The 25,198-nt window shown below is 36.0% G+C and overlaps 1 protein-coding gene across 1 annotated transcript in view; it reads right to left on the bottom strand.

The window, feature by feature from the left end:
- LOC114358692 (uncharacterized) overlaps positions 1-25,198 on the bottom strand; it is a 211,595-nt gene that overhangs the window by 155,847 nt on the left and 30,550 nt on the right. Inside the window, exon 4 of the mRNA XM_028312712.1 lies at positions 12,997-13,102. Within this exon, the coding sequence (XP_028168513.1) occupies positions 12,997-13,102 (106 nt within the window). The remainder of the gene's footprint in view (positions 1-12,996; positions 13,103-25,198) is intronic.

Genomic DNA, 25,198 nt, shown 5'->3' with positions numbered 1-25,198 from the left:
TCGAGCTCCTAACCGAAACTGGGTAAGGAGCAACATGGACATTCGACATAAGCTTCGTTTTTTCCATATTCATCCGAAGGCCTACCTGTTGGGAAACTCGATTAAGGTCTTCGAGCATTGTGATAAGGTCTTCCAACGGTTCTGCCTTAGTACGCAAAACAGACGGACGATGAGGCAGCAAGGTTCTGAAGTGGAGGCCACGTACCGGAAAGCGCAGCGTAGGACTCATAACCACAAGGTGGACCGACGACCTCATAAAGGTAGCAGGAAGGCGCTGGATGCAGGCCGCCACCAACCGGCCATTGTGAAAATCAGCATCGGAGCCTGTGTTCAGCAGTGGACGTCCTATGGCTGACATGATGATGATGATGGCTCGTGGTTTTGTGAGTTGTACATCGATAATCAAAAAGGAACAAATTACAAGCATATTCAAGTTTTTTACCACTCTCTACAATTTTTGTAACACGTGATTTGAATGACTCTAAAATTCGTTCCGCCAACATAAAACAGGGTAATATAATGAAGGAGTAAAAGTTTGTTTGATACCTGTGATTTTACAAAAACACTTTAATTATTTGCTAGTCCATATAGGCTCATTATAAGTAACCATTCATTATCAGGTGATCCGTCTGTTCGTTTGCCTCTTGTCACATAAAAAACCAAATGCAATGGATACCCATAACGTAAAAATGGTTTTAAAATACTTCAATTTTATGAAGTGCTGTTTTGTACCAAATTAAAGATTTTTATTAAAATCATTATTTTATTGTAAAAAATCCAGAAGTCTTACGAATATAACCAAATATTAATTTTATAGCACATGAACTCAATTCCGATATTAATATCGGAATTCCGATATTGAGATCTAATATCGGAATCCAATATCGGAATTGAAAACCTTCCGATATTACATGCCCTAGTCACGAACATACAAATGCGGCACTATTTTGGTACACAATACAGGTGTATATGATAAGGATGTATTTGGCAATAATGTAAACACCTGGTAAATTAGAAAGATAAATTAATAATACACTTGTGACTGTCTGTCATCCTATATCATTGAACAACACATTACAGATTTTGTTTTATGATATTAAAATACATACGCGGTGTGAGAGTTAATTAATGTTATAACATGTCAAGTGAAAAAGGGATTCGTGTATAACTGGTATATTTTGTACTTTGTTCACCTACATTTTAACTGTAATAACAATAAAATAAAAGCACGAAATCAATTAGGTGAAAACTTGCTATGGAGAGCCGTTTATCGCAATAAAGCCGTGTTGTAAAAGTAAATAGGGTATAGTAAAGGAAAATATTATAGCGCCTTGCGCCTTGGCAACGGCAACAATACTCCCATCGGGTAGTTTGCTATTGCGTGTACAGTGTCGATGTCAATAACCCCACCGCGTAGATTTGTTTGGCGTTCCTTGAAATAAACTTTAAAAAACTTCCTGTATTTCGCGAACTTCAACAAACATTTGTATGTCAGAAGATCAGTATTCTATCTTTGAACTGATTCAGAATATGTAAACAAGCCCTGAACCTTTAGGCATTGTTTCCGATATCATTTGTGAATTGGAAAACATTCGTGGAACAATGGGCAATTACGCCATTCGTCCATATTTGAATATGTATTGAGATAAAATTATGCCAACCAAATCGACAGGAATGTAAATATTTTGATATTCCAAATACACGACTTTTTTAGTTTTCGATAGCTGAAATTCTGCGGTTGTTCCCACTGACAGATAGATAAACACGATTACAGCGATATTGCTATCAGAAAATAATATACCGCCGAAGCATTTTAGCTTCCGCACGCAGCTAATTTGTTAGCAAAAGAAAACAGCAAATGAACACAAATTCGTGTTATTCGTGTATTACATGAACACTAAGCTAATAGTAACAAATTACAACTAACTTTCAATTAATAAATCTAAACAAGTGAACAAACAATACGTTACGATGTATAAAACAAACACTCACTCACCAGATGTATTTGTCGCGCCGATTTGATAGTAGCACCGGCATATCAACAATAGGAAGACAATCCACGATATAACTATTGGCCCGTCTTGCACGAACAACACTTCCATATTCATTTTTGAACTTTAGATCACTGAAAAGTACACCGAAAAGTTTTTTTATCAAACTTTTTTCTTCAATTTAGCTTGAAGCGAAGTAAAAAGCGCATGTGAGGTAGACGCATGGGGTCGATGTCATTTAGACTGACTCTAAAGAAATGCGCGCCGGGACGCTTGGCACATGCGCGGGAGTCGCGATCCAAATAACCAACCAAACTGTTCTGTTTAATTACTCCTTGTTTTCATGAAAAAAACTAAAGATATCTGAATCACCGCTCGGTTGTTAATTTTATATGCTTTCACTGCACATTTGCTCTGATATTTATCTTGTTTAAAAATTCCACGAGAATACAATAAACATGCTGGACTAAGCAAAGAAAACTGATGCATTTTATTCTTGCAATAAAACCGATAAACTTACTTATAACGCGAATCTGTTCGATCTTCCACCGATTAATTTGGGAAGATCTCTAGATCATCGGTAAAGATAAGCGCGCCCGCCGAACCGTAAACTTCGACTAACCTGCGCACGCGTTCGCCGAACATGTGAGCGTACAATACACCCGGTTAAAATGATAACGAAAATAAAGCGCACCCGAGAGAGAGGTGAACGAAAAATTACAACTTTCGAGCTCAACCTGTCAGGTGTCAACGTCCTGTGAATGGTTTTGAGTCGAATCTTGAATTAATTAATGAACTTAGATCTACGAGTATGACCTTTACTAAATTATCTCTAATTTAAATACATATTTGCAAAAGTAGTATTTTTATTTACATGAAATATTTAAGCTGTTCTTGTTTCATGCAAAAGTAATTTGAATAATCTGTGCATCCTAGATCATTTGTATAATAATGGAAGCATACCTATATAATTTTCCGAAATAAAATTCCTTTATAAATAACCACATTAGGCTTTATAAATAACCACACAGCTCGATATGGGCCGGCGAATAATTTATCAAGGATCTTGACAGGTGACCGGTTGGAGTTCGCAAATGCTTTCGACATTAAAAAATCTGCATTTTTAATACATTTGCATTGATTTGCCTACTTACATAAGTTTGAATACACACATAGCTGATACTCGTATGAAACAATTATACTTATCTTCGTTTTCGCATCAGAACTGGATACGGGTTGAAATAATTTCATGCAAAAAGACGATAAGTCATCCTTGCATCGTTTGATCTCACACATGACAGCGATTTTGATATATTCTTTACCGAGAAACAATGCAATTAGACGGACTACACTATAATAAATCTCTTGATACATTACAGTAACAAATTGTTTACTTCGTCCGATGCGGAAAAAGTTGCGAGTACGTTTACCTCAAAATAAGACACCGTCTGAGAACAATACATAAAATTGAATGAACATTATTATTACGGGTGTGAATACGCATTACAGCTTAATGGTGGAATATTTTAATAATGTTGCTTATAAGCAAATCGCATAAAAGAAGGATTTTGTTTTAGGCGTGATTATTTGTATGAAAATTGAAGACAAAAGAAAATGTGCTATTATTTTTTGTAACAAAGTAAACATTCTGACACTTTCAATACACAGCGCTTTCTTTGATCATACACAGACTTTGAAAGACGAAAGATCTGCCGGTTATTATTGTTCAAAATTAAAATAGAAAACTTTAAGTACATACTTTTCCGCAAAAAGCAGCCTACACAATCAACTTTCGATTGATCTAGAAGCCTTTAAAAACGTATGATTCATCACACACATCCGACGAGTTCACATAAAAGGGCAATCGTTCCAGTTGACCTTGTAATGTGTATTCATAGCAAAATAACATTTGCGTATTTGTTTTATTACCTGGTTGACAGTAAAAATAGAAGGATAAATACCAAATTACCAAAAAAGTCATATGATGTGAGAATTTCCTACATTTCAGACAAAAAAAAATAGGCAGTACGGTTATAGTATCACACGGGTCGGTACACTGTAATTTATCTCTTGAATCACAGTTCGGGCTGTTAATCAAGAACTAACATGTATGGATGGACATTACACCGTTTTTGTTTCGGCCGATTCCTCATACAAATTGTAAGCTTACCAAACTATTTAGCCCACTAAAAGTTTCTAGTCTGTAATCTAAGCGTATAGACAGATGGATCGCCTTTAAACACCACATTACGTATATGCTTCGATACACAAACAGTGATTACATTCATGACTATAGACTAGACTTCGAATATCACTGAGTGAAACTTGGAGAATCTCATTACGGTTCTCTATTAGTTTGTTGTGCAAGTAAGTTAGCATCGGTCGGCTGTGCTCCGGCAAGCGCGAAGTCCTTTTCGATGTCGCCGCAAAGTTTAACAGTTCGAAGTGTACAAACAACTGTTTTGAGGCATGAATTGCTAGTTTTGTTTGTGAATTTTGGTGATAGAGGATACATTCGCTGAGATTCTATACGCGAGGAAAATGCTTATTGCAGTCGTATGACTGGAATGGACGAATAAATGTATTTTCAGAAGCACATAAACCATGGTTCATCATATCACTTGCCTAGGATATATTTATTTAAGATTGAGATGCCTACTTGCATAAGGATTAAAAAGATGAAAGAGATCCAAACAAGCAGGAAATATTCCAAGTATTTCAGAATACATATTTAGTAAATGAACTAAATAAGATGTTACTTAAAAAGCATGTAAAAGTTATACGTGGAATAACATTAATAATTTCTAAGAAAGGTTGTAACCTAGTCTTTACTGTAAAATGAAGAAATCGCTTTTCTACGCTCCGGATGGCACAAAAGGCAAATGATACCGATAAGTCTAAAAACAATAACATTAAAGAAATCAGACTTCCTAGTGTAATAGACGTTACTAGAATATTTCAAGAGCAATCATCCATTACATGAAGCAAGATCAGTAGATAGTGTAGCAAAAACTGAACATACTCCGATGCAAACACATGCCTACAGTTTTATTGTACAAATACACTCGACGTCAAATAAATCGCACCTCCCGTGAAAAGCATTTTCAAACGTATGCATCCCCACTTCCCATCAATATTGGTACCATTTAAAAGCCTAGTTCTAACCTTCATTTCATTAAAGGAAAGGTTTTTACCCCAAAAATGTGTCTTTAGAAGGATCCAGAGTCACTTCTTCAAAAAATTGCTTTACATTTGCATTTACTCTAGAGCCAACTTTTATGGCTATAAAACTGTTAAGTTGGGTTTAACTGCTATCCATCTGTTAAAGAGGACACATAAGATCATTATTTGGTTTTATAACCATAAAAATTGGTCTAATTGATCCCATAGGTGGGCCCAAAGTGAGGTATTTTTTCAAGTCACATTTATGGTATATGTTAATCATTTATTAAGAAATTAAATGTGTTTTTCTTTAAGGATATTTATTGGGCTTTCAAATAACACCAATATTGTTGGGGCACCATGATTGTGTCAGAAGAAAATCGTTAAAGTTCGCGTCGCGGAAGGTGCGGTTTATTTGATGTTGAGTATATTTGATTTTTTGTGGTCATCGACATCGACCATTTTGTACGAAATGATAAATGTGTTTAAACAAACAAGCAATTAATATCTTCCCGCATCATTCGGCAAAAAAGAACAATGTATTATAATATCTACAGCATCGATCAACTTGAAAATCAGCTATCTTTAAAGATGATTCCTTCTGCATTTCGTCGGTTAAGTTGATAACAGTGCGTAAGTCATTTTTGACGGTTTTCACATTTTGATGCGATTGGATGAAGAAAGACCGCGTGCTTTTTTCCGACCTCCTGTAAAATGCACATTTTTGACTTACGCACTGTTCGAACTTCACTGAAGATTTACAATTTTCATGGGCTATTCAAATATTTTCGTATAAGACTCACCTAATTTCAGTGGGCAATCGACCGTGGTTGAAGTGTGTTTCAAATCACAATCACCCTTACATGTCCCTTGCTCAGTGAGGTGTAAATCAAAGCGAATCCCCTACACCTGACGAATACTGAGTATTAAAGAGACTTTGTAAGGCCGTCCGATGCGGCAAACGGATCCTTTTTGCGTAAAAGAATTTAGCCAGAACATTATCGTTTGTAATATTGTAATGCACGAGTGGCTTTCTGTTTGTTTTCATTGCTAATCCGTTGACGCGATTTTGACGGATTTTGAGGAAAAAGATGGGTTGAAAGACTGAAATAGGAGATTAAACTTGGTAGGATAGGAACCCCTCATTAATGAGCAAATTAATATTATTTTAGGATTTTAGTACGAAATAAAGTATATTTGATAGCAAGAACTCGCGTAAAGGCCTTTAAAAGGTACGGAATATTCCTTTAAATATGCTAGTGTGACTTATATTATAATATTTATTACGTAAGAGGTCTAAATAAATCATAGTTAGACATCTTGTCTTAACTGAGCCTCTAATCTTGTTACAAGACCCAAAGCTGCCAAAAGCTTGTTTTACAAACACTTGTGTGATTGCCATTTTATAAGTTGCCAAAGTTTCATAACAGGAGCAGATGTCTGGGAGCTTAATGGCTTCCATACGTTACAAACTTTTTGATGGAAGCCCACGCCGTAACCGCAACGGTAATTTTATTACATTACCGAAAATACCCTAAATTATACTAAAACAAGTAGGTATCCACTTTAATAGCTTTAACTTAGATAATCATTATCTTTTAATTCAGTTAATGCTAAAACAAACGCAAAGTTTAAGAATCAGTAAACTATTCAGAAGAAGAGTCGATTCAAGTTCAAGTTCAATGGTTTATTCAGAATGGATCTTCTAAAATACAAAATTAGGATACCTACCTAATGCTTTTAACAAACTTGCTAAAACTAAGACAAGAAATAAGCTAAGAAACTCTGGTAGTAAGATATTTAACTGTCAGGTTTAAAATTAGACTTCAGCATAAGGACGAAATCTGAATGCAAGATGCAGTCGGAATATATCCGAGTTAATTAGTAGTTTTCTCAAGAGCACTAATAATAAGGCGGTTATCACACTGCGCCGCGCTCCGGCGACAGATTAAATCATTGTATGCAAGTACCTCAGTTTGTATAGAAAACACGCGCGGCACTTCACACTGACAACGCGTCCGCGCGCGTGATTTTTTATATGAAAATCACGCGCTCCGCGGCGGAGCGTGGCGCAGTGTGATAACCGCCTAATAATCTGGGTTGGGATAAAGGTACACAAAAGAGATCTAAATTACTATAATACGACAGTCAGCTTCTATTGGTTTGGTACTGATCTGGGAGGGACACACATACGGCTCTTAGGGGATGTACAAACAAACAGTAGACAATAGAGAACCTTATTAGGTATGTGAAAACACATTAAGTACACTTTTTTTTTAATATAAGCACTCAAATAAGTTTCACAGAAACATTAGCTGTATTACTTCATCTCTACCCTGGGGGAATCTAAACGTGCACCAGACTTGTTATTACTCACATTACCAAACTTTCGTATGTAACAATGTTACTTTGATCAACTTTTCTTGATGCCCCTTGAGACATTTTTTTTACTAAGTACGCGTCGACTGGAAAACCTCATCCAATTTTTCGTCAGATCTGTTAATAACTGTATAATTATATCATTGTAACCTAAACCCCCGAAATGTCCCGAATAGTCGCCAGCATTTTTTAATCTTTATTTCTCAAAGATTATCCTGTTATTTTATACTTGAGGTCACACATAATCCGCATACCTTCTGAGATTTCTTCCGCACTTTCCATCCTAGTTTCCTTCAAAGATAAATCATTTCTGACATGAAAAGGGGTCTTACGGTTACTATAATACCTAGCTTTCCTACTGGACTTACTTAGTGTTGAAACGTAAGGCACACGTGTAAGAAAAATAACCGCGCTTGGCCCCGGCCTCAATGGCATGCATTCGAACCCTGTTTCTAAAACTTAGAATGTGCCCATTTTGGGAGTTAAGGAGATGAAACCATCTCCAGAATATTTCTTCGGAGAAAGAAAGAGCATGAGTTTCTGAATAGATTTTTTATTCTACATACTTTATTCTAACATCTCTGAATGACATGGCCAGTCGTCTTCTTATAATGGTTTGTTCATCATACACTCGTATTTTTATCAAGATGCAGTCAATTGAACGAAATATACTTACGCTCGCCAATTACATAGCTCTATTCAACGCTGTGCGTTTGATTTGCTGCTTCACTTAAGCAAGCATCGTTGAATACGGATGTTATGGTATTTAATAGCATTTTGGCAAATTATCTTAATTTAACTTAAAGGGGATTTCAAATTTATTTTAAAGTACTGTTATGAGTTTAATATAGTGTATTGGTCGCAGAGTAAGTCAGGTCACGTCAGTCACACTTAGGCTGAGTTGCACCACCTAACTTTGACCGTAACTTTTACAATAACCGGTGCTTTTTGTATGGAGTTTGACAGATTTTTGACGTTTGTCAAAGTTAAAGTAAGATGGTGCAACCCAGCTTAAATCTTTACAGAGGTGTCTGTCGAGTCTGAAACAGCGCAAAAGGTTGGAAACCAGCGTTCCAAGACCATAAAATTCACTCGTAAAGGGACACCCGCCTCCGTATCTCGTTGCAAAATATTATATCCACTTTATATTACCACCCTCTTAATAGCATCTGCTTACTGGGAAATGTTTACCATCGCGAATTTATAATATAATTACGGAAGATTAGGTAACATAAGGAAAGCTTTATATGAATTCTAAGATAAGTAATACTACTCGAGACGATATTAACCTTATATCAACGATATTGCTCATTCAAATAGACATAAAAGCTTTAGAAGTAGCTGTTGGTGAGTGTTAACATTGATTATTATACTTACTTGTTTTATAAGTACGTTTTCGCGAGAAAAGTATACGTTAGGTTACTTTAAATGACTTCCGATTTTGCTCTTCAATTTGTAATTAAAACGTTGAGTTTGCTTTAAAAGCCGATAAATTTTTCAATTAATTGAGAAACACCAGGGCGCAAGAACGGCGAAGTGGTAGCAAAACTTCAAAGTTAAGAGCAGCTCCACAACCTTGCCCCATATTACTTGCTCAGTTCGAGAGGCCGTGTGGAGAATATTTCAGCATTTTCATGTCCCCGCTGCCTGAACTCTTTTATAATGCATACTACGAGGACCGCCAGTTTGATGCTCGCCTGGTACTTGAGTAGACCGGTGGCCTACAAATGGGGCATTTGAATAAGGTCTAGCGTTCACTTGTCTAATAGAAGTGGGTTCTATGAGTGAGATGAAGCATTACATTTGTAGCGCTTCTTTGGTCATATTTTATTACATGAAACACTCACCCACAAATTATTAATAGTGCAGAATTTGGAAACTGTTAATAATTGATAAAACTGGGTCTTTCAACTATTTCATGTTAGCAGTGTAAATCAAGGATAAATTAAAATATGTACATAATGTACAGTTGTTGATTATATATTATTAACCATCAATTATGTTGACATTAAGTGACCGTAACCACTGTGGTTTTGAGTGAAGTTATATTTAGCTTTGAAGTTAATGAGCAATAGGAATGACAGCTTTCCGAGTTTATTTTCACTTTTACTATATCTTGGTGTAATGAACTTTAGTATCTAAGAGTAGTTTGTTTTCCTTTCACTTTCAAATAAGTAGTATTTAGACGGAAAAAGTATTTTATAGCATTTTTAATATTCTATAAATTAGCGAGGACGTCCCAAACAGGAAACTATTTAACTACATGGCAGGTTAGGTTTTATTAACAGTGGTTTAATTTTAATTTACTAACTGCCTACAGCAATATACCAGCCAGTAACGTTACAAAACAGGTTTGTAAAAACTTATTGTTTTAATCACACTTCAACTGGAACACGAATTATGATGAAATAAATTAATACCTAAATTGTATTGGACATTTTTCCTGACGTTAAATAAATTGGAAACATTTTAGAAGAGTAGATACTTTATCGGTTTCACTTTTACGTTAAGTCAGTGAAGTTTCACGTTGCATATTATGGGTAATTGGTGCATGTGCGAGTGAAAACACGACACGCATAGGTTAATGCCTATCTGCTAATCAATCTGCGATGCTAAGTAGGCAGTTAATGCGGCACAATACAGACACAAGTAGTGTAATCTGGACTATTAGATGCAGGACTCGTAGGTGAACTGTAAAACCGAAACTTTCGGATTAAATATCCGAAATAAAAAAATATCGGAAACCGTAACCGAAACCAGTATAATATTATTCCTATATCCGTAACCGTATCAATAACCGAAACTACATATCCATAACATCCATACTGCAAAGGTTCAGCGAAACCAACGCGTACAGTCTGCGAGCGCGATGGCGATGGCGATTAGTAGAAATCAGTGGGATCGCCATCGCCATAACGCTCGCAGGCTGCAGGCGTTGGTTTGGTCGAACCTTTGAATCTAATAGTGACGATCACAATAGGTCGCGGAGATACTAGACTAGAATATCATTCAACTAGAACGGCATCTCAATAAAAAATAAATTAAAATACTAGATAATACTAGAATACTAGACGCTACTGCCGATGGTGGTATACCGCGCTCCCAATGGCTTCTGAGAGCGTCGTCATTTCCTCAGGTTTTTAATGAATGGCCAACTCATTTTTAGCGAGGAGAGCCCCACGTAACCCACTGCCTGCCTAGCTACCTGTAGATATACAATTTAATGCATTTTTTTTACGTGAAAACAATACAAACAGTGCAACTAATGAATGACGACCTAAATAAAAACTTGCCTTTAATTGACAGTAATTTATTGTTATTTGTATTTGTTGCACAATACATATAGGCATAAACAACTTCACTCATTTCTTTCACTGGGCGCGGATTTGCAATAGTTAATCAGCCTTAAAAAACTTATTATTTCATAGAATAGGTATGTCAGAATCCAGTAGTTTTAAAGTGGTCGGTTTGAGTCTCTAATAAAGCAGCCGATCGTGTTTTAAAGGCATCTAGTATTACATTCGCAAAATATTTCGCACATGTTTCAAAAAACTAGGGCGGACTATATCGTGTATCGAGTTACTGGAGTGTGGGCGTATTACGAAATACGAGCTTGAACTTTCAGTTTTATATGTTAGGTACGGAGAAAAAAATTGGAGGCAAAGAGATTAGTTTGTAAGGCTTCTTTATAAAATTACCGGACATCAAGCGAAGTAATTCAAAGATTATTATAATAATAAGTCAATGCTCAAAAACCATTAGTAGATTTAGGATTTGTAAGAATTACTAAATTAATCACAGCAAAACCATGGTTATAGACATAAATAATGTCTCTATTTTTCTGCTGACCGTACCCGAATTCAGCATGAATGAATACCAAAACAAGTTTGCCCTTTAAATAGTGTTCGGAGCAAGGTTAGGTGGCCGCTGCCAATATAATCACAGGTGTCCCTTTACGTAAGAGGAACAATATAGGTGACTCAAATAGGGCGTAAAAATAGAACATAAGTTACCAAATAAAGGTAGAATAATATTATTTGTAACGGGAGTATTTCCATCTCTCGTTCCCACAGCTGCAACTCCCATGTAGCCAGGATCTACAGCTTGACCGCCAATAAAAACCAAACCAGTGAAGGTCTAGTTTGTCCCAGGGGAAAGTTTTTCATTGGACCCGCAATGAAGAACATAGTAGAAAATATAGAGGAGTTATTTGTAAGTAATAAGCCATCAAAAGATTCCAAGATTCTCCGCTAAAGGCCATAATGTTGATTAAATGTCCAATATTGAGTCATGATTCAGGTTATACTGTTCCGCGATAAAACTGTAAATTTCAACCAGTTATCCCGTTACTAAAGCGTTTGCAACATTATTTATATTTCAGCCCTCCCCACAAAATCAATTAAGCGCTATTTATTTTCATAATAAGTAATTTGCGTAAACAAGACGTACTTTTCCTGCGTGTTGACACTTTTCAAACTGTAAACAAATGTTTTTAATGTTGGAAGCTTAAGTTGGGTCACTATATACTGATTTACATATTATGCTCAGTTATGTAAGTTAAAGTTAAGTAAGTACTTCAAGCAAGCTCGCTCTATCATAGACCGCACCTGCACCGTTCGGGTGATATTGTAGTCAAGATCCAATAAATTCATACATAGGTAGGTACAAGATGTAAGGAAACTCTGCTTGATCAGAAAGGGTGCCTACGTACTTAGTACACAAATAAAAAACACTATAGGTGGAACACCTCCAAAAAACCTCAAACTAATTTCAAATTGGCAATGTGAGCGCTTTGGATATATCTGTAAGCTCACTTGCATTTTAATTAATTAAATAAATAAATAAAACCCTGTTATTTAAAATTTATATGGAAAAGTGTGTGTTTGTTTACATTTACGTAATGTATAAAACGATATTACTGGGGGACAACAGCCCAACGGTGTCAGCGTCAGACAGCTGATTCGAGATCCAAGAAACCGTGCTGGTTCAATTCCACGCCGACTAGTGATTTGTGTAAACAAATCATTTTAAAGATAAGTACAGTATTTAAGAAGACGCGCCCCATCAACTTTTGGTAGAGGAAAGCGCGGGCTGCGGGGAGTTTGATCCGAGCAACCCGAGCGAGCGAAATTGTAGTGCGTGTGCACTCATGGATATTTTAGCGTGTACCAATAACACTCAAGTCACTCAACATTAGCGGAAGAATGGTGGGGCGGGTCTTCGTGGATGAAACAATCTATAATATTTAAGATTCCTCCAAAACACGTCTATTGCCTGTGGTGAATTAGATGGTCGTGCTACTGCAATGGAGACTAAATGATATGTAAGCCTAGGATGCGCGCCTCGATTATCGGTTATCACGCCATTTTATCGATTTTTCCCATACATTTTGACGTCGATAAAGTACCTATATCACGGCGCGCATCCTAGCCCGGCTGATGATGAAATAATTCTGTCTACTTACCAGTGGAGACGTTGGCGACGACAGGCTGCGCATGATTCGGCGTGCTGGTCGTGCGCGGCGACGGCTGCGCGCGTCGGCACGGCGGCGTGCATTCTGGAGCTGTGCGCTGGAAGACAAAGGGTTAATTATTTTTAAACGTTCTTATCAAACTTCTTAGGGTGGTTTCGACTAAACAAGAGTAAATATTAATCTCAGAATGATCAATTTTGACATATTTCCCATACTGAAACTGTCAATGTGCCAGTTATACCAGGAGTTATTCTCGGATAAAAGTTTGGTCGAATCGGGCCTTAATATAGTGGTGCGTCCACACTGGGCGAACGGGCTCGCGCGGCACGCTGGTCATCCTGCTCACCCTGCTCTTGACTGAACAGGATGTCGAGTTTGCCGCGCGAGCCCATTCACCAAGTGTGGACGCATCATAGTACCTAATAACTCAATGACAGAGTAAGGATGATGATGTTGGTCAATGCTGAAATGAAGCAGCGCAAGAGTTTGGTCACCGCGAGAGTCTACTTGTTCCACAATGTGACATTAATTGCTAAAGATAAGTCTTATATTTTGTGTGATTTGATTCTGTGTATTAAAATTGTTTGTAACATTGATAAATAAATAAAATAAATAAGTCTGCAGTCAGCACTGCGTCAGACTGTCGATGGTATTATTATCGAAAGTTGTGCAAATCTATTGTTAATAGATACCTGTATCGAAATCTTTACAACCCTGAAATAAAAATCAAAGCTATTAAACGTAAAATAATCATCAATATTATTTATTTATTGAAAGAAACATACAGCTCTTATTATAAAGGAATAATAGTCGGTTAAACACACACGTCTCATGTTTATCGTAACGAAAATCACTAGCTATTTCTACAAACCACTGCACAGTATTAAATGAGAAATAGATAACAATCGCAATTCGCACCCAATACCACAAAAAAGCTTTCGAAGCAAAAACTGGGTCTAGATCAAGATGTTTCCGCAAAGAGCGCCTTTAAATAAAAACCATACCTAATGCTTTTATTTCAACGCGTTTTTTACCAATAACATAAAGTGCGGGCTCTAGCCCGCATTTGGTCACTTTGGTCACGCCACTTTGGTCTACAAAATGGATGAAGTTAACGTTTGACTCAAGATTAAGGTAAGTACAGTACTACAAGGTAGGTACTAAGTAATTGGACTGATATGAAGAGATTATAGTCCAGTGCCCACATTGGATTAATATGGTAAATCAAACTGAGATCACGAAGACAAAGCACATCTTGGGGCATCAATAATAGAGCGTTAGATTGATCGGGCATTAAGCTAGACTAATACTGTACAATACAAATGAGTATAGTAGTCCCATTGCCTGTGTAGTTAGATTGACATAAAATCACCGCGTTTAGGCGCATTTCTTTAATTCGCAATCGTCCAACGGGTTCAAAAACCGTTTCATGGTTATTTTTAGGTGTATTTTCACGATAATTCGAGGATAGAAGATATTTAAAATTAGAGGGACCTAATGAACTTTCTTTTCCCAAGTATATTATGCTCCGATCCGTAAGTCACACTTAGTTCTAGGGAAGAATCGCTTTGTCAAATGACTCAGCCTTCTTTTCCCAAGTAAACTGTGCTCCGATCTATACTATGACGTCACGCTTTAGCCTTTGTGCAATTCCAGCTAACTACTTGATGTTAACCCCACCCGCTGTTTCAGCCACGATCCCCTCCATTATTTTAAAAAGCTTTACTTTTATTTCTGCTTGCACCAGTGAAAAACATCAAGCCTTGGACGCTTAATAAATTGGTAAATGTCACTAACAAAATAGAAAAGAAATTCGAGATATTTAATACAGCAAAAAATTCTCAGTAGCCAGCACAGACACAGACCTGATTGTATTCAAAAATTGTAGAAGTAATATAATTTGGTGTCAATTTTTACATGAGCGAAATATTTGTAGCAAGCTAGAGCAGCATTTTGTTAAATAAAATAAGATTTGGCTTCAAGAAAATTCAGTTTTCTCCTGAAGAAAACTTTCCCGACTTTACAGACAGGCAATATCAAGTTTTAAGATCCGTTTTATAATACATACCTATCAAGCAATCACTTATTGAGTGAATATTACAGACTCAGACTCGATTCAATGTCAAGCTATGAATGAATTTCAATATTCAGACTAAATCACATGACATAATCTGATTGAGATTTAATCTGCTTTTGAGGGTTGTTTTGTAGGACCTACGAGACCTTTCGCCCTTGAAAACTAACAAGCTATTTAAATATTCCCAAGTACCCCAAATACGTCAGGCACATACTGTAAGACTGTAACGTACTAAAACATGCAGCACCTTGTTTACTTGAAGGACCTACATGACTTGTCCTTGTGCCTAGTAGGTATGTGAAGCTGCGAACGTCGCATTTCACCAAGGTCTCCTAGAAATGTGTTTTTTACAACACTAAACGGTTTACGGTGAACTCTGGTGGAATAATAATGAATGGAAACCTTTGTTTAGGATTAAAAGTTTGTATAATTTCTCTTTCATTACAATTTTGAAAACTAATTTTAACTTTAAGCACATTATTTGTGTTTTGTTCATTAACAAAATATATATGTGTTTCTGAGAAACGGAGAGCAATTTCAAGCCTAAGTACTTGTGACTTATCCCTTCAAGCTCCGCGAATCGAGACACATAATAATCAATTGTTGCGGGTTTGATGGGTTAAGGTAACCTGAATTCTCTTGGTTCTGTTCTATAGATACATAACCTAGTTCTATTGTAGAGTACATACAAACTATCTCGTACTCCAAAACCTACTCAATATCAAAGTTAGAGCGTAACTTGTATTGCTCTATACCGCTTTGTGAGCCAGTATCGGTGAAGCAGCCAAGGTACTAGGGGAATTAGTATTTACTCCCGTCTGTGAGGTGAGGAGATGCAAGATGGATTACTTAGTATCAAGCTTATTATATTCAGTAAAATTTACCTATTTAGCCAGTATTTTAAGCATTTATCCGTACTTAATCTTATGAGTCCTAGGAAAGGATATAGGACAGTATTCATCTCGGTCGAAGAAGCCGCAGGCAAAAGCTAGTGTTTTATAAATCGACGTGCACGCATAAACTTCTTCAAGTTACCTTTATGATACCTTTTTATCATCAAATTGGGTACTATATTATCTGTTTCCGCACTAATTTTTGTGTTTCATAACCAAATTGGAGTAGTAGTCTAATTTTCACAATATAGGTACGCTAATGCAGCAATCAAATTGAGTCTTCGCTTATTCAATTCTTCATTAAGACGCTTAATGAGCGTCTACGAGCCTTCTGTTGCCAATTTAGGCAACCAAACAATGCATTTACTTCTAACTGAAGACACAGCATTGACATGAGCTCATAAATCTCAAGATATATTAGTTTCATTACTGCTCTACTTTTTTGCTCGATCGATTTTATTAAGTAGTCACTTTCTGGTACTACCGACATCGGGTTTAATTGATAACAACGCGAAATCGATTAATATAACATTATCTGAGCAGAATTAATTCGTGAAGTGGAAACTTCAGGGCTGTTTCTTACAAAATAGTGTTAGTACTTGACTTTCCGTAACTCTCGTGAAAACACTGCAGGTGCTGCAACCCGTGTGCAGTAAATAAATAAATACAGTAACAGCTTGACTACTAGTAACATAACAACCTAATTAGTTAAGGTCAAGTTTGTCCGAGGGGAAAATTTTACTTTTTTATAGATAACAAGGCCGGTATTTGACCGCAATCGCACCTGGTGTTAAGTGAGATGCAGTCTAGGATGGTAATTGCCTAATCACTCTCGCCCTTAAAAGGCCCGGAAAGACAGCAGCAGGCAGCGAATTACATTGTGTCGAACTGTCATTGGACTCCCAAATAAGAATAATTTGTATTGGTGTTACTCTCCCTTTCAAGTTAATTCCAATGGATCAGCAAATAGATAAAAGACTCTACACATTGAACTCACCGTTTTAATCTTGTACTCCTTGAAGTAGATCCGCATGTTGCACACGGTTTTCACTCATGAATTTTATGATGTCACATAAGAATCAAGAGCATAACCACTATGTCATTTCTCCCGTGTGCAATAGACTAATGTATCCTATGATTTCTAGTCAACGATACTATACGACTTATACGAGCGTTCGAAGAAACTGCGACGGTGATCGTGAATTCGTGACTAACCTCTGATTAACTTAGTTTAATTGCTGTATGGTTAGATCGGCGTTCTGAAGGCAAAAAATGAAATGCATTACAATTTACAATAAGTGCTTGCAACAATGATAACTAGAAAACGTCAAGTCATGATAAGATTAAATTTTACGATCGGCAATGAAATATTGACAGATAACGATGCACTGACGAGAAAAATTAAAATAAAAACAATACTGAGCGATCGATCGATGATGATGATGAGCCAACAGACTTTAACTAAGATCCAAATGACAATCTACTTCTAGAATAGGTAATAGTGAATTCAGTTAATAAAAAGTGTATCACTTTAAAATACCTATTATCAAATCTATTATTATGAACATCGCTAACAACTTAAAAAGTGGGCGATTGGCAGCAAATTAACTTTGTTTACGACTAAATAGAAAACACGTGTCTTGATAAATTCTAATCTTATTTATACATTAAAAGTAGAAGTTTTCACACACGCACAAAATATATAATGATTGATAAAATAAACATTATAATTTGTCTACTTTATGGAGTTTTAATAAACAAAAGACTTAATAAAAACGTGTGCAATACACGTTTCACTTTACTAATTCATCGAGTGTGAGCTTATCTTCCAATTAAATCTATTATTAACATTTGACTCCATGTTTAGCGGTTGAAACTTGGAAAATTAATGATGTGTGAAAAGTCGCTGTGTCGTAAGATTTTGATTTATATCGTTGGATAACGTTCAGTCACGTCTAGACACATCACTTTCCCTGGTTTAAGTAAGATTTTACGATTTCACTTTGGGAAACACATTTTCTTGATTTCCATTTGTTAGATTATAATACCTAAAAGCTCATAACGTAAGACGTGTCTAGACTAATAGTTAGACATTATTCATCATTAGCTAGCGTTTCATTAGTTTAAATTAAATATAATTAATATTGAGAATGTAGAAACAAACCCATTTGGCCTACATTCTACAGCCTAGGTATGGTAAATTAGAAAGCTGAATGTGGAGACTAAAGGATCTGATGATGATGACAATTAAAATAATAGTTAAGTAAACAACTGTCAACAGGACAGATTAAAAAAGTAAGTAAGTCTAGTAGAGTCGGTGTCACGCACTGACTATTTCACTTTTCTCCCTTTTCCAATTCATGTCACTTTCAGAAAAATATGCAATTTTTGAAATATCATTTCAAAAATAATTAAGTGATAAGTGACATCAAACGTTGATTGAATGGTATTATCCCATTGCTATCAATTAAAACAGGTCACAATTATTATTTTTATCTTAATATGCTTTAACGACATTATTTATTAAGTTCGATCGTTTTCTATGACGTCATAAATCACGTTTTACTTTTAATCCTCAATCGTACTTAAAAAAATTCACGCTCAAAAGGGGAAAATCAAACGGTATTTTTATTTTTTGGGGTTACTTTTAGCGAAACGTCAATTAAAACATGACAGCTCGTTTTGCAAACAGATAAATTCATATTCTAGAGACACAGATGTGTCGAGCTTGTTATAAAGAAGTAATTAAAGACAGAACATATCATCTAACAGAGTGCTGCGTTGAAATAAATTTGAAATAAGAAAATCTCGTATAGCGTCAAATAGTTCGTTCATTCGTTTCAGCCAAATGACGTCCACTGCTGGACAAAGGCCTCCCCCAAGATTTTTCACAATGAACGGTCCTACGCTGCCCGCATCCAGTCAAATAATTCATGACACCCAAAGTGGCGAAAAAGTTAACACAACCTTATTCCAATTGTAACAAACGTGTTGCGAACATTATTTGATACTTTGGGTGTCACGAACTATTTGACGCTGTTTGATTTTGATTTGATTTGACTGTACACAGACAAAATAATGCGGTAACCTAACAAAATGTTATTCTAAATTCAGTCAAACTTAATCTAGCACCGGATTAACCACAAAATAGTTAAGTACACGACAACCTTCGCAGCGAGATAGAATGTCGATCTAGGTAACCTGAGCAACCTCCCCCGCAATGCAAATTGGTCACAGTAAGGCTGTTGCTATACTAGGCTAAGCTAACTACATAAGTTTGTGTTTCTAAACCCAGTTTTTAGAAACACAAACTTATGTACCTACATTCACGCATAAGTCTGTGATTGGTTTAAAAATAATCAAAATGGGTACATAATTAACGCAACGTGTCCAACACTCGTATTTACAAACATTACTATGAGGTCTCACAGTGCGCGTGGACGCACAGGGTGACACAGACACACGAACCAATCACAGAGCTCATTCAAAGCTTGCTGCTTCACTTAAGCAAGCATCGTTTGTGAATACGGGCGTAAAATAACACTTCGTTCTAGTCCTAACTTTTTATTAAATAATTAATTTGATGTCAGTAACTCTAACTCACAAAACGAATTCAATAATTTCGATCACATCCATCATTCTTAAAAATTCATCAAATGCTGGCATAGACAAAGAAAAAACAAACGTAACAAGACTGTTTTAAAGAAGTACATGTTTCAATAAAAGATAATTACACGTACCTACTTACTAATAAAACTTTTCTTGTGGTTACTTTGTTAAGTGGTTACTGTCCGGTCTGATAAGCAATCGAACAATATACCAAACTTAAAGATCAAATTACCGTCAATCTTGGCTTTCAAACTAAACTTTCTGTAAGTTCCAGTCAGTGTGGTATCAGCCTAACCCGCTCTACTGAATAACTAACGCGACTGAAACCAGATTAAAGCGACACTATTTTAACCGTAGACACAGACAAATCGATTTCGCTACGTTCGATCGAATAGAATCCACATCAAGCAAGTTCCAAACTTTAACGATTATTTATTCCATACCACGTATGGTGAAGAATATGTAAGATTGATTGCATTAGCAATTTAACATAAATCGAATGGCAAAGGTTGAACATAGACACACAAATAAATGCTGACTAAGCCTATATTACTTATTCATAGGTCGCCTATGAGAGCTTCTATTGTGGTTATAATGAATCTAAATTGTGCAAAATACACTCGACATCAAATAAATCGCACCTCCCGCGACAAGCACTTTCAAACGTATGCATCCCCACTACACACCAATATTGTTGGGGCACCATGATTGTGTCAGAAGAAAATCTCTAAAGTTCGCGTCGCGGAAGGTGAGGTTTATTTGATGTTGAGTGTACATATAATTATTATAATCATCTATTACATAAATCCTCCTTCTAGTTGTAACCATGTTGTAATAGTCAAGTATCTTATAACCGTTAGTCATAGCATTATTAAATCAACACAATGGAACTTGTAAGAAAATGTAACGAACAAAGAGACGACTTTGACCGACATTGTTATCACTTCTTTGTGTCTGACAAACCCATTTCAGACGGATGAGGCCTTCGATCAATTGATAATAAATCCTTTATGATAAAGATTAATAGAAAAGGTTTCTCTTGGTATAATGGTAGATTGGGTTCTTTTGATGAATGCTAGATGTCACTATGATCAAAGAAAAGTAACAAGTCTTCAACACTCACAATAAGATTTCAGCAGATAATCCTCAATTATTATTTTTGGGCAAAATATCTCATTGAAGTTATATTATTCTACGCACTGTTTTATTTTATGTAGCTAATAGGTGCCATTTTGCAAAAACTAGTCTGATAGTCTTATCTACAATTAAATTGTCTATTGGTCGGTCAGAATAATCTATGTTAAGTCGTTAAGTACTCAGCTAATTTCCTTTACAGGCTTAACTCGGATCAAAGGCCTTTGCCCCATAAAGTTGATTTGCCTTAGAAGGCAAAAGCAAGAGGTGTTTGCTTCCTGAGTTTCCGCCATTAGTCACAGTATACGTCAATGTCATCGACAAATGTCACGGAAGCGACCGAATTAGAGTTCAAGGCTTGTTTTAAATGCAGAAGGTAAGCGTTATCTATTCCGGGAGAGATAACAGCATTTTTTGCAAGAATACATTATTTCTGTCAGCTTTGGTAGAGTCACTATTACACAGACAGTAACAGACTAATGTAGTTTCTACGGACTTTTAACTACGCTACTGTAATATCGCTTATTCCAGCATTTCTGTTCTGGTTATCTCTGAAGAGAGACGAAATTAAAGCAGGTAGGTACAAAGAAGTTCGAGGTAGGCAGAAGATAGGCAAAACATTTGGAAACATCAATTTTGTTGAAAAACGAACTGCTTTGTGTTCTGTTTAATAAATTAAATTCAAAAACATTTAAGGACTTGATATGTCTGTTAATAAGGACAAGTTTATGACACTTTATCAGCTGCCATTAATATAATGACTAAAAAGTCGCCATCATAAAAAAGACGAAAGCAAATATTAATCTTGATATTTTCCTCGGAAAAAAATTTTACCCGAAGGAAAAGTGCCAATCTATGCCATTGCTCAATTACACTTAACATGATTAAACCTATACCCAATGGAGAATACTTTTAACGACGCTTTTAGAAAATGAACTGTAGTACCTACTACAATTTACCCACAAATTACACAGAAAGCAAAATTATAATTTGGAAATATTTAGTTTCAAAAGTCCGTTACTAAATTTTGGAGTAATCAATTTTCATAATCAAAACGGAACCTGTCTACGCATTTTTAATTAAAATTCATAACCAACCAGAATTCGTAGCAAACAAAATTATAAAATGTTTTATTGTACAACTTGTGAACAAAATAAAACGTGGTCCTTATAATGAACTCCTGAGGCTTCCCCATTCGCAGAAGACACTTTCAAGAACACAAACGTTACCCACAATGTTTGTGAAAAAGCAATTTTCTAAGACTTTCTATTTTCACAACACAATGAAGGAAGTCGTAAATCACGAACAATGTAACCACCAAACCGAATTATCATAAAACAAATGTATCAATGTTGCAAGCACGAGTGGGCGGTTTATTTTTTGTAATGATAAATAATAATATTAGATAATATTGTAATAATAACATTACACGTAAATATCGTAATACAAATATTATACAATACGCGGTGCGCGCGAGCAAACGCGTCGAGTTCGCAACTGGCCAGCCGCCGAGGCGCGGGCGCAGCCTTCTTTCACTTCCATCGATTGCGAGCGTATACCCACCCGTAAAGGCATGTACCCATTAAAGGACTATACCGATATTTTAGCACACCTTGACCTAATTCTCCAGATGAACGAAATCGACACGTCATGTGGATAAGGCAATTAAAAATCGGAATAAGGATTTAAAAATGAGAGTTTATTTGAAACTGATATAATAAAAGATCATGTTGATTTCAAGTGGCTCTACATAATTGGCGAAAGAACATTACCCTTTGAAATAATTAAATAAAGTCACATTAATGGCATTGTCAACGAACATAATCGTAAGGATACTAAACTGTTATGTACCGTCCAGATTAAGAAATTATAAGGGCATTTATTAAATTACATAAAAGTTATATTGTTTGAATCATGTATGAGAGACATTGTTTACCAATTTTCTGTAGGAAGAGTGGTTCAGATTTTACTTCTCAGGCGTAGAATTAAATTACTAAACCACAATGTAGCTCGAATAGCTTCAAGGCATCTTGTGGTAAGCCTAAATCTATTCTAGCCACAGATTCTAGCAATAGAATTAGAAAACAGATAATGAAGACGTACAAGTTACGTGCTTTTGTAAACTAACCCTCTGTTTAAATCTGGCTCTGGCTGGAATACATATTAGATTCTAAACAAACTGTTGTTCCATTTGAAAAGGGTTTTCATTAATTTAAAAATTTAGTCAGTCATTTTCAATTTTAGAATTTATTATTGTACAAACAGTAGCTATATTCAAACAAAAAACATGACTAGAAACTAATAAATCAATGCTCTACATAGCGATCAGCCAGCGACCAGTATGAAAGGTCGTGGATTAAATACCGCCTTGCAAAGGTACCTGGTGTAGGGGCTGCAATAAGTTATAATAGACTCCTTGACGAATAACAACTGCCACTTGGCAAGTCTATTCTCCTCACTAAAACCTTTGCGTATTCCCTTCGCCCACTATTGACAGGATAACCAATGCCCTAAACTCATGAAGCTTATCGAGTCAAAAATGATATATAATAACTCCACTTAGTTATAATGATTCCCTGAGAATCAAACCAACCGATTCAAGAGTCTATCTACCAGACCATCGAACTATCGAAGTATTGATTAGATTAATCCATCAATAGCTCGTAAAATAATGCTTCTGAGAAATTAATTAACAAATAGCTAGCGCGGTCTTTTCAACAGTCGTCAGACTCCAATGGGCACATACGTAGAATCAATTTAATTAAATCGTTACATTTGCTGTGAAATTATGAGTTTTTCCTATTCCTCAGGAATGTTACAAACAAGCGGCTCGTTAAGATGTTTTGTTACAATTACCAAGCTTAAGATGTGAGTAAACAAATCGAAAATAGTATTTAAGTGAAAACACGTGCCGAATACCGATAATAATAATGGGGATGAGAAAATTCTAGCAGCAATAGGCAGACCTTGATTTGATATTAAGTTACCTAAATTCAGAAGACTTACTTTTACTATTTCAAGAAAGTCTATGTTGATTTCAAACAGATTTACAAATTACAAAAAAAGAAAAGCTCTAAGATTAAAAAGTTAATCATCAAATGGCTCTTTAGATGGTTAGATCAGTAAACGTACCTATAATGAAATTGTAAACTAATTGTCTTTAGTGGTTCAGACTAAAACGGTTTTAACGAATAGGTTTCCGTAAACATTAGCATTCTTACGCCACTGGATACGGAAAATATCGTATCGGTAAACCGCAACGCCAAATGGACTCGAAGCTTTTCTATATATCAGCATAGCTATAATATTTAAACAAATCAAAACTATGCGATTCGGATCACTTTGTCGGGTCCTAATAGATGATGATGAGATGGAATCTGTTACGAATATTTCTTTGTCTAGACAAATATATTATCTTGTGTCTCCCTAGGGAGACGCAGTTCTTGAAAAGACGTTGAGGTCCCTAATATGTTATTAAGTGAACTAGGAGTCTTCCAGCGACTATGGCTACTTTTAGCTAGATCTAAAAATGGTACCACTGAAAGAAATTATGCTTCGACTGAATTTTTTTCGGGCATTTCCCTGACCGAAAATATCGAACGTATATCGAATAATCGTTTAATGTGAATAATGATTATAATTAGAGCATCATTACCATTACTTCCTTAGATGGAATGGTTTTATAAGAATCAGCAATCGGTAACTAGACTACATATTATAATGATGTAAGTTTACATAAAACAACGATAAGAGTATTTTGCACCATTATAATATTTTAAACATCGCGAACAGGCAGGAAAGCGGAAAACAAAAGTACTTGAGTGCCTAAATCCATGCAAATATAAGTGAAAATAACGCAATTACAGTTTCTGCATCAGTGTTACCAGAATAGATAAACTACTAAAATATTGACGAGTTTTTAGAATAATATCCACTCATTTCGGCTTTAAAGGTATGAGGGGAGAGTTTGAGGTGAAGAATCTTATGTAAAGGATCCAGTATTATGACGCGGATTTGCCTCGCTGGATTAAAAATTGAATGGATTTTTCATCACTCACGCACTCTACATCTGCATTCTGCACAAAATGAATTATTTTATGTCACATTATTTATTTATGCACAACCAAAAAGGAACTCCTAATACCTTTTTACGTTTCTAAGAGTTTCATTATTCGTGAGGAGATCGAACACACCAACTTAAAATAACCCCCTAAAACACTACATAACAGACGCACCTAAAATCGAATATTTCATAACCGCACCCGAGTTCTCGATCATAACCAAATACGATGCAATATCGTGACTGCGACGCGAGGTCGGCAGCATGTCAGCGAGACGCCATGCGCAGACGCCGACAACACAATGCAACCGATTAATACCGTGGGCGCTACCAAAATTGGTCTTGTTTCTCTTGACCACTTTACTAGCGACCGGTGTGATCAGCGGGGCTACACCGAAAAACGATATCTTCCGAATGTTG

This window comes from Ostrinia furnacalis, unplaced genomic scaffold (assembly GCF_004193835.3).
Source record: "Ostrinia furnacalis isolate ACB-3 unplaced genomic scaffold, ASM419383v2 OfSCF4102, whole genome shotgun sequence".
Taxonomy (NCBI): Eukaryota; Metazoa; Arthropoda; class Insecta; order Lepidoptera; family Crambidae; genus Ostrinia; species Ostrinia furnacalis.
Note: the sequence above shows the minus strand (reverse complement) of the source record. Positions and strands in the feature narration are given on the sequence as shown.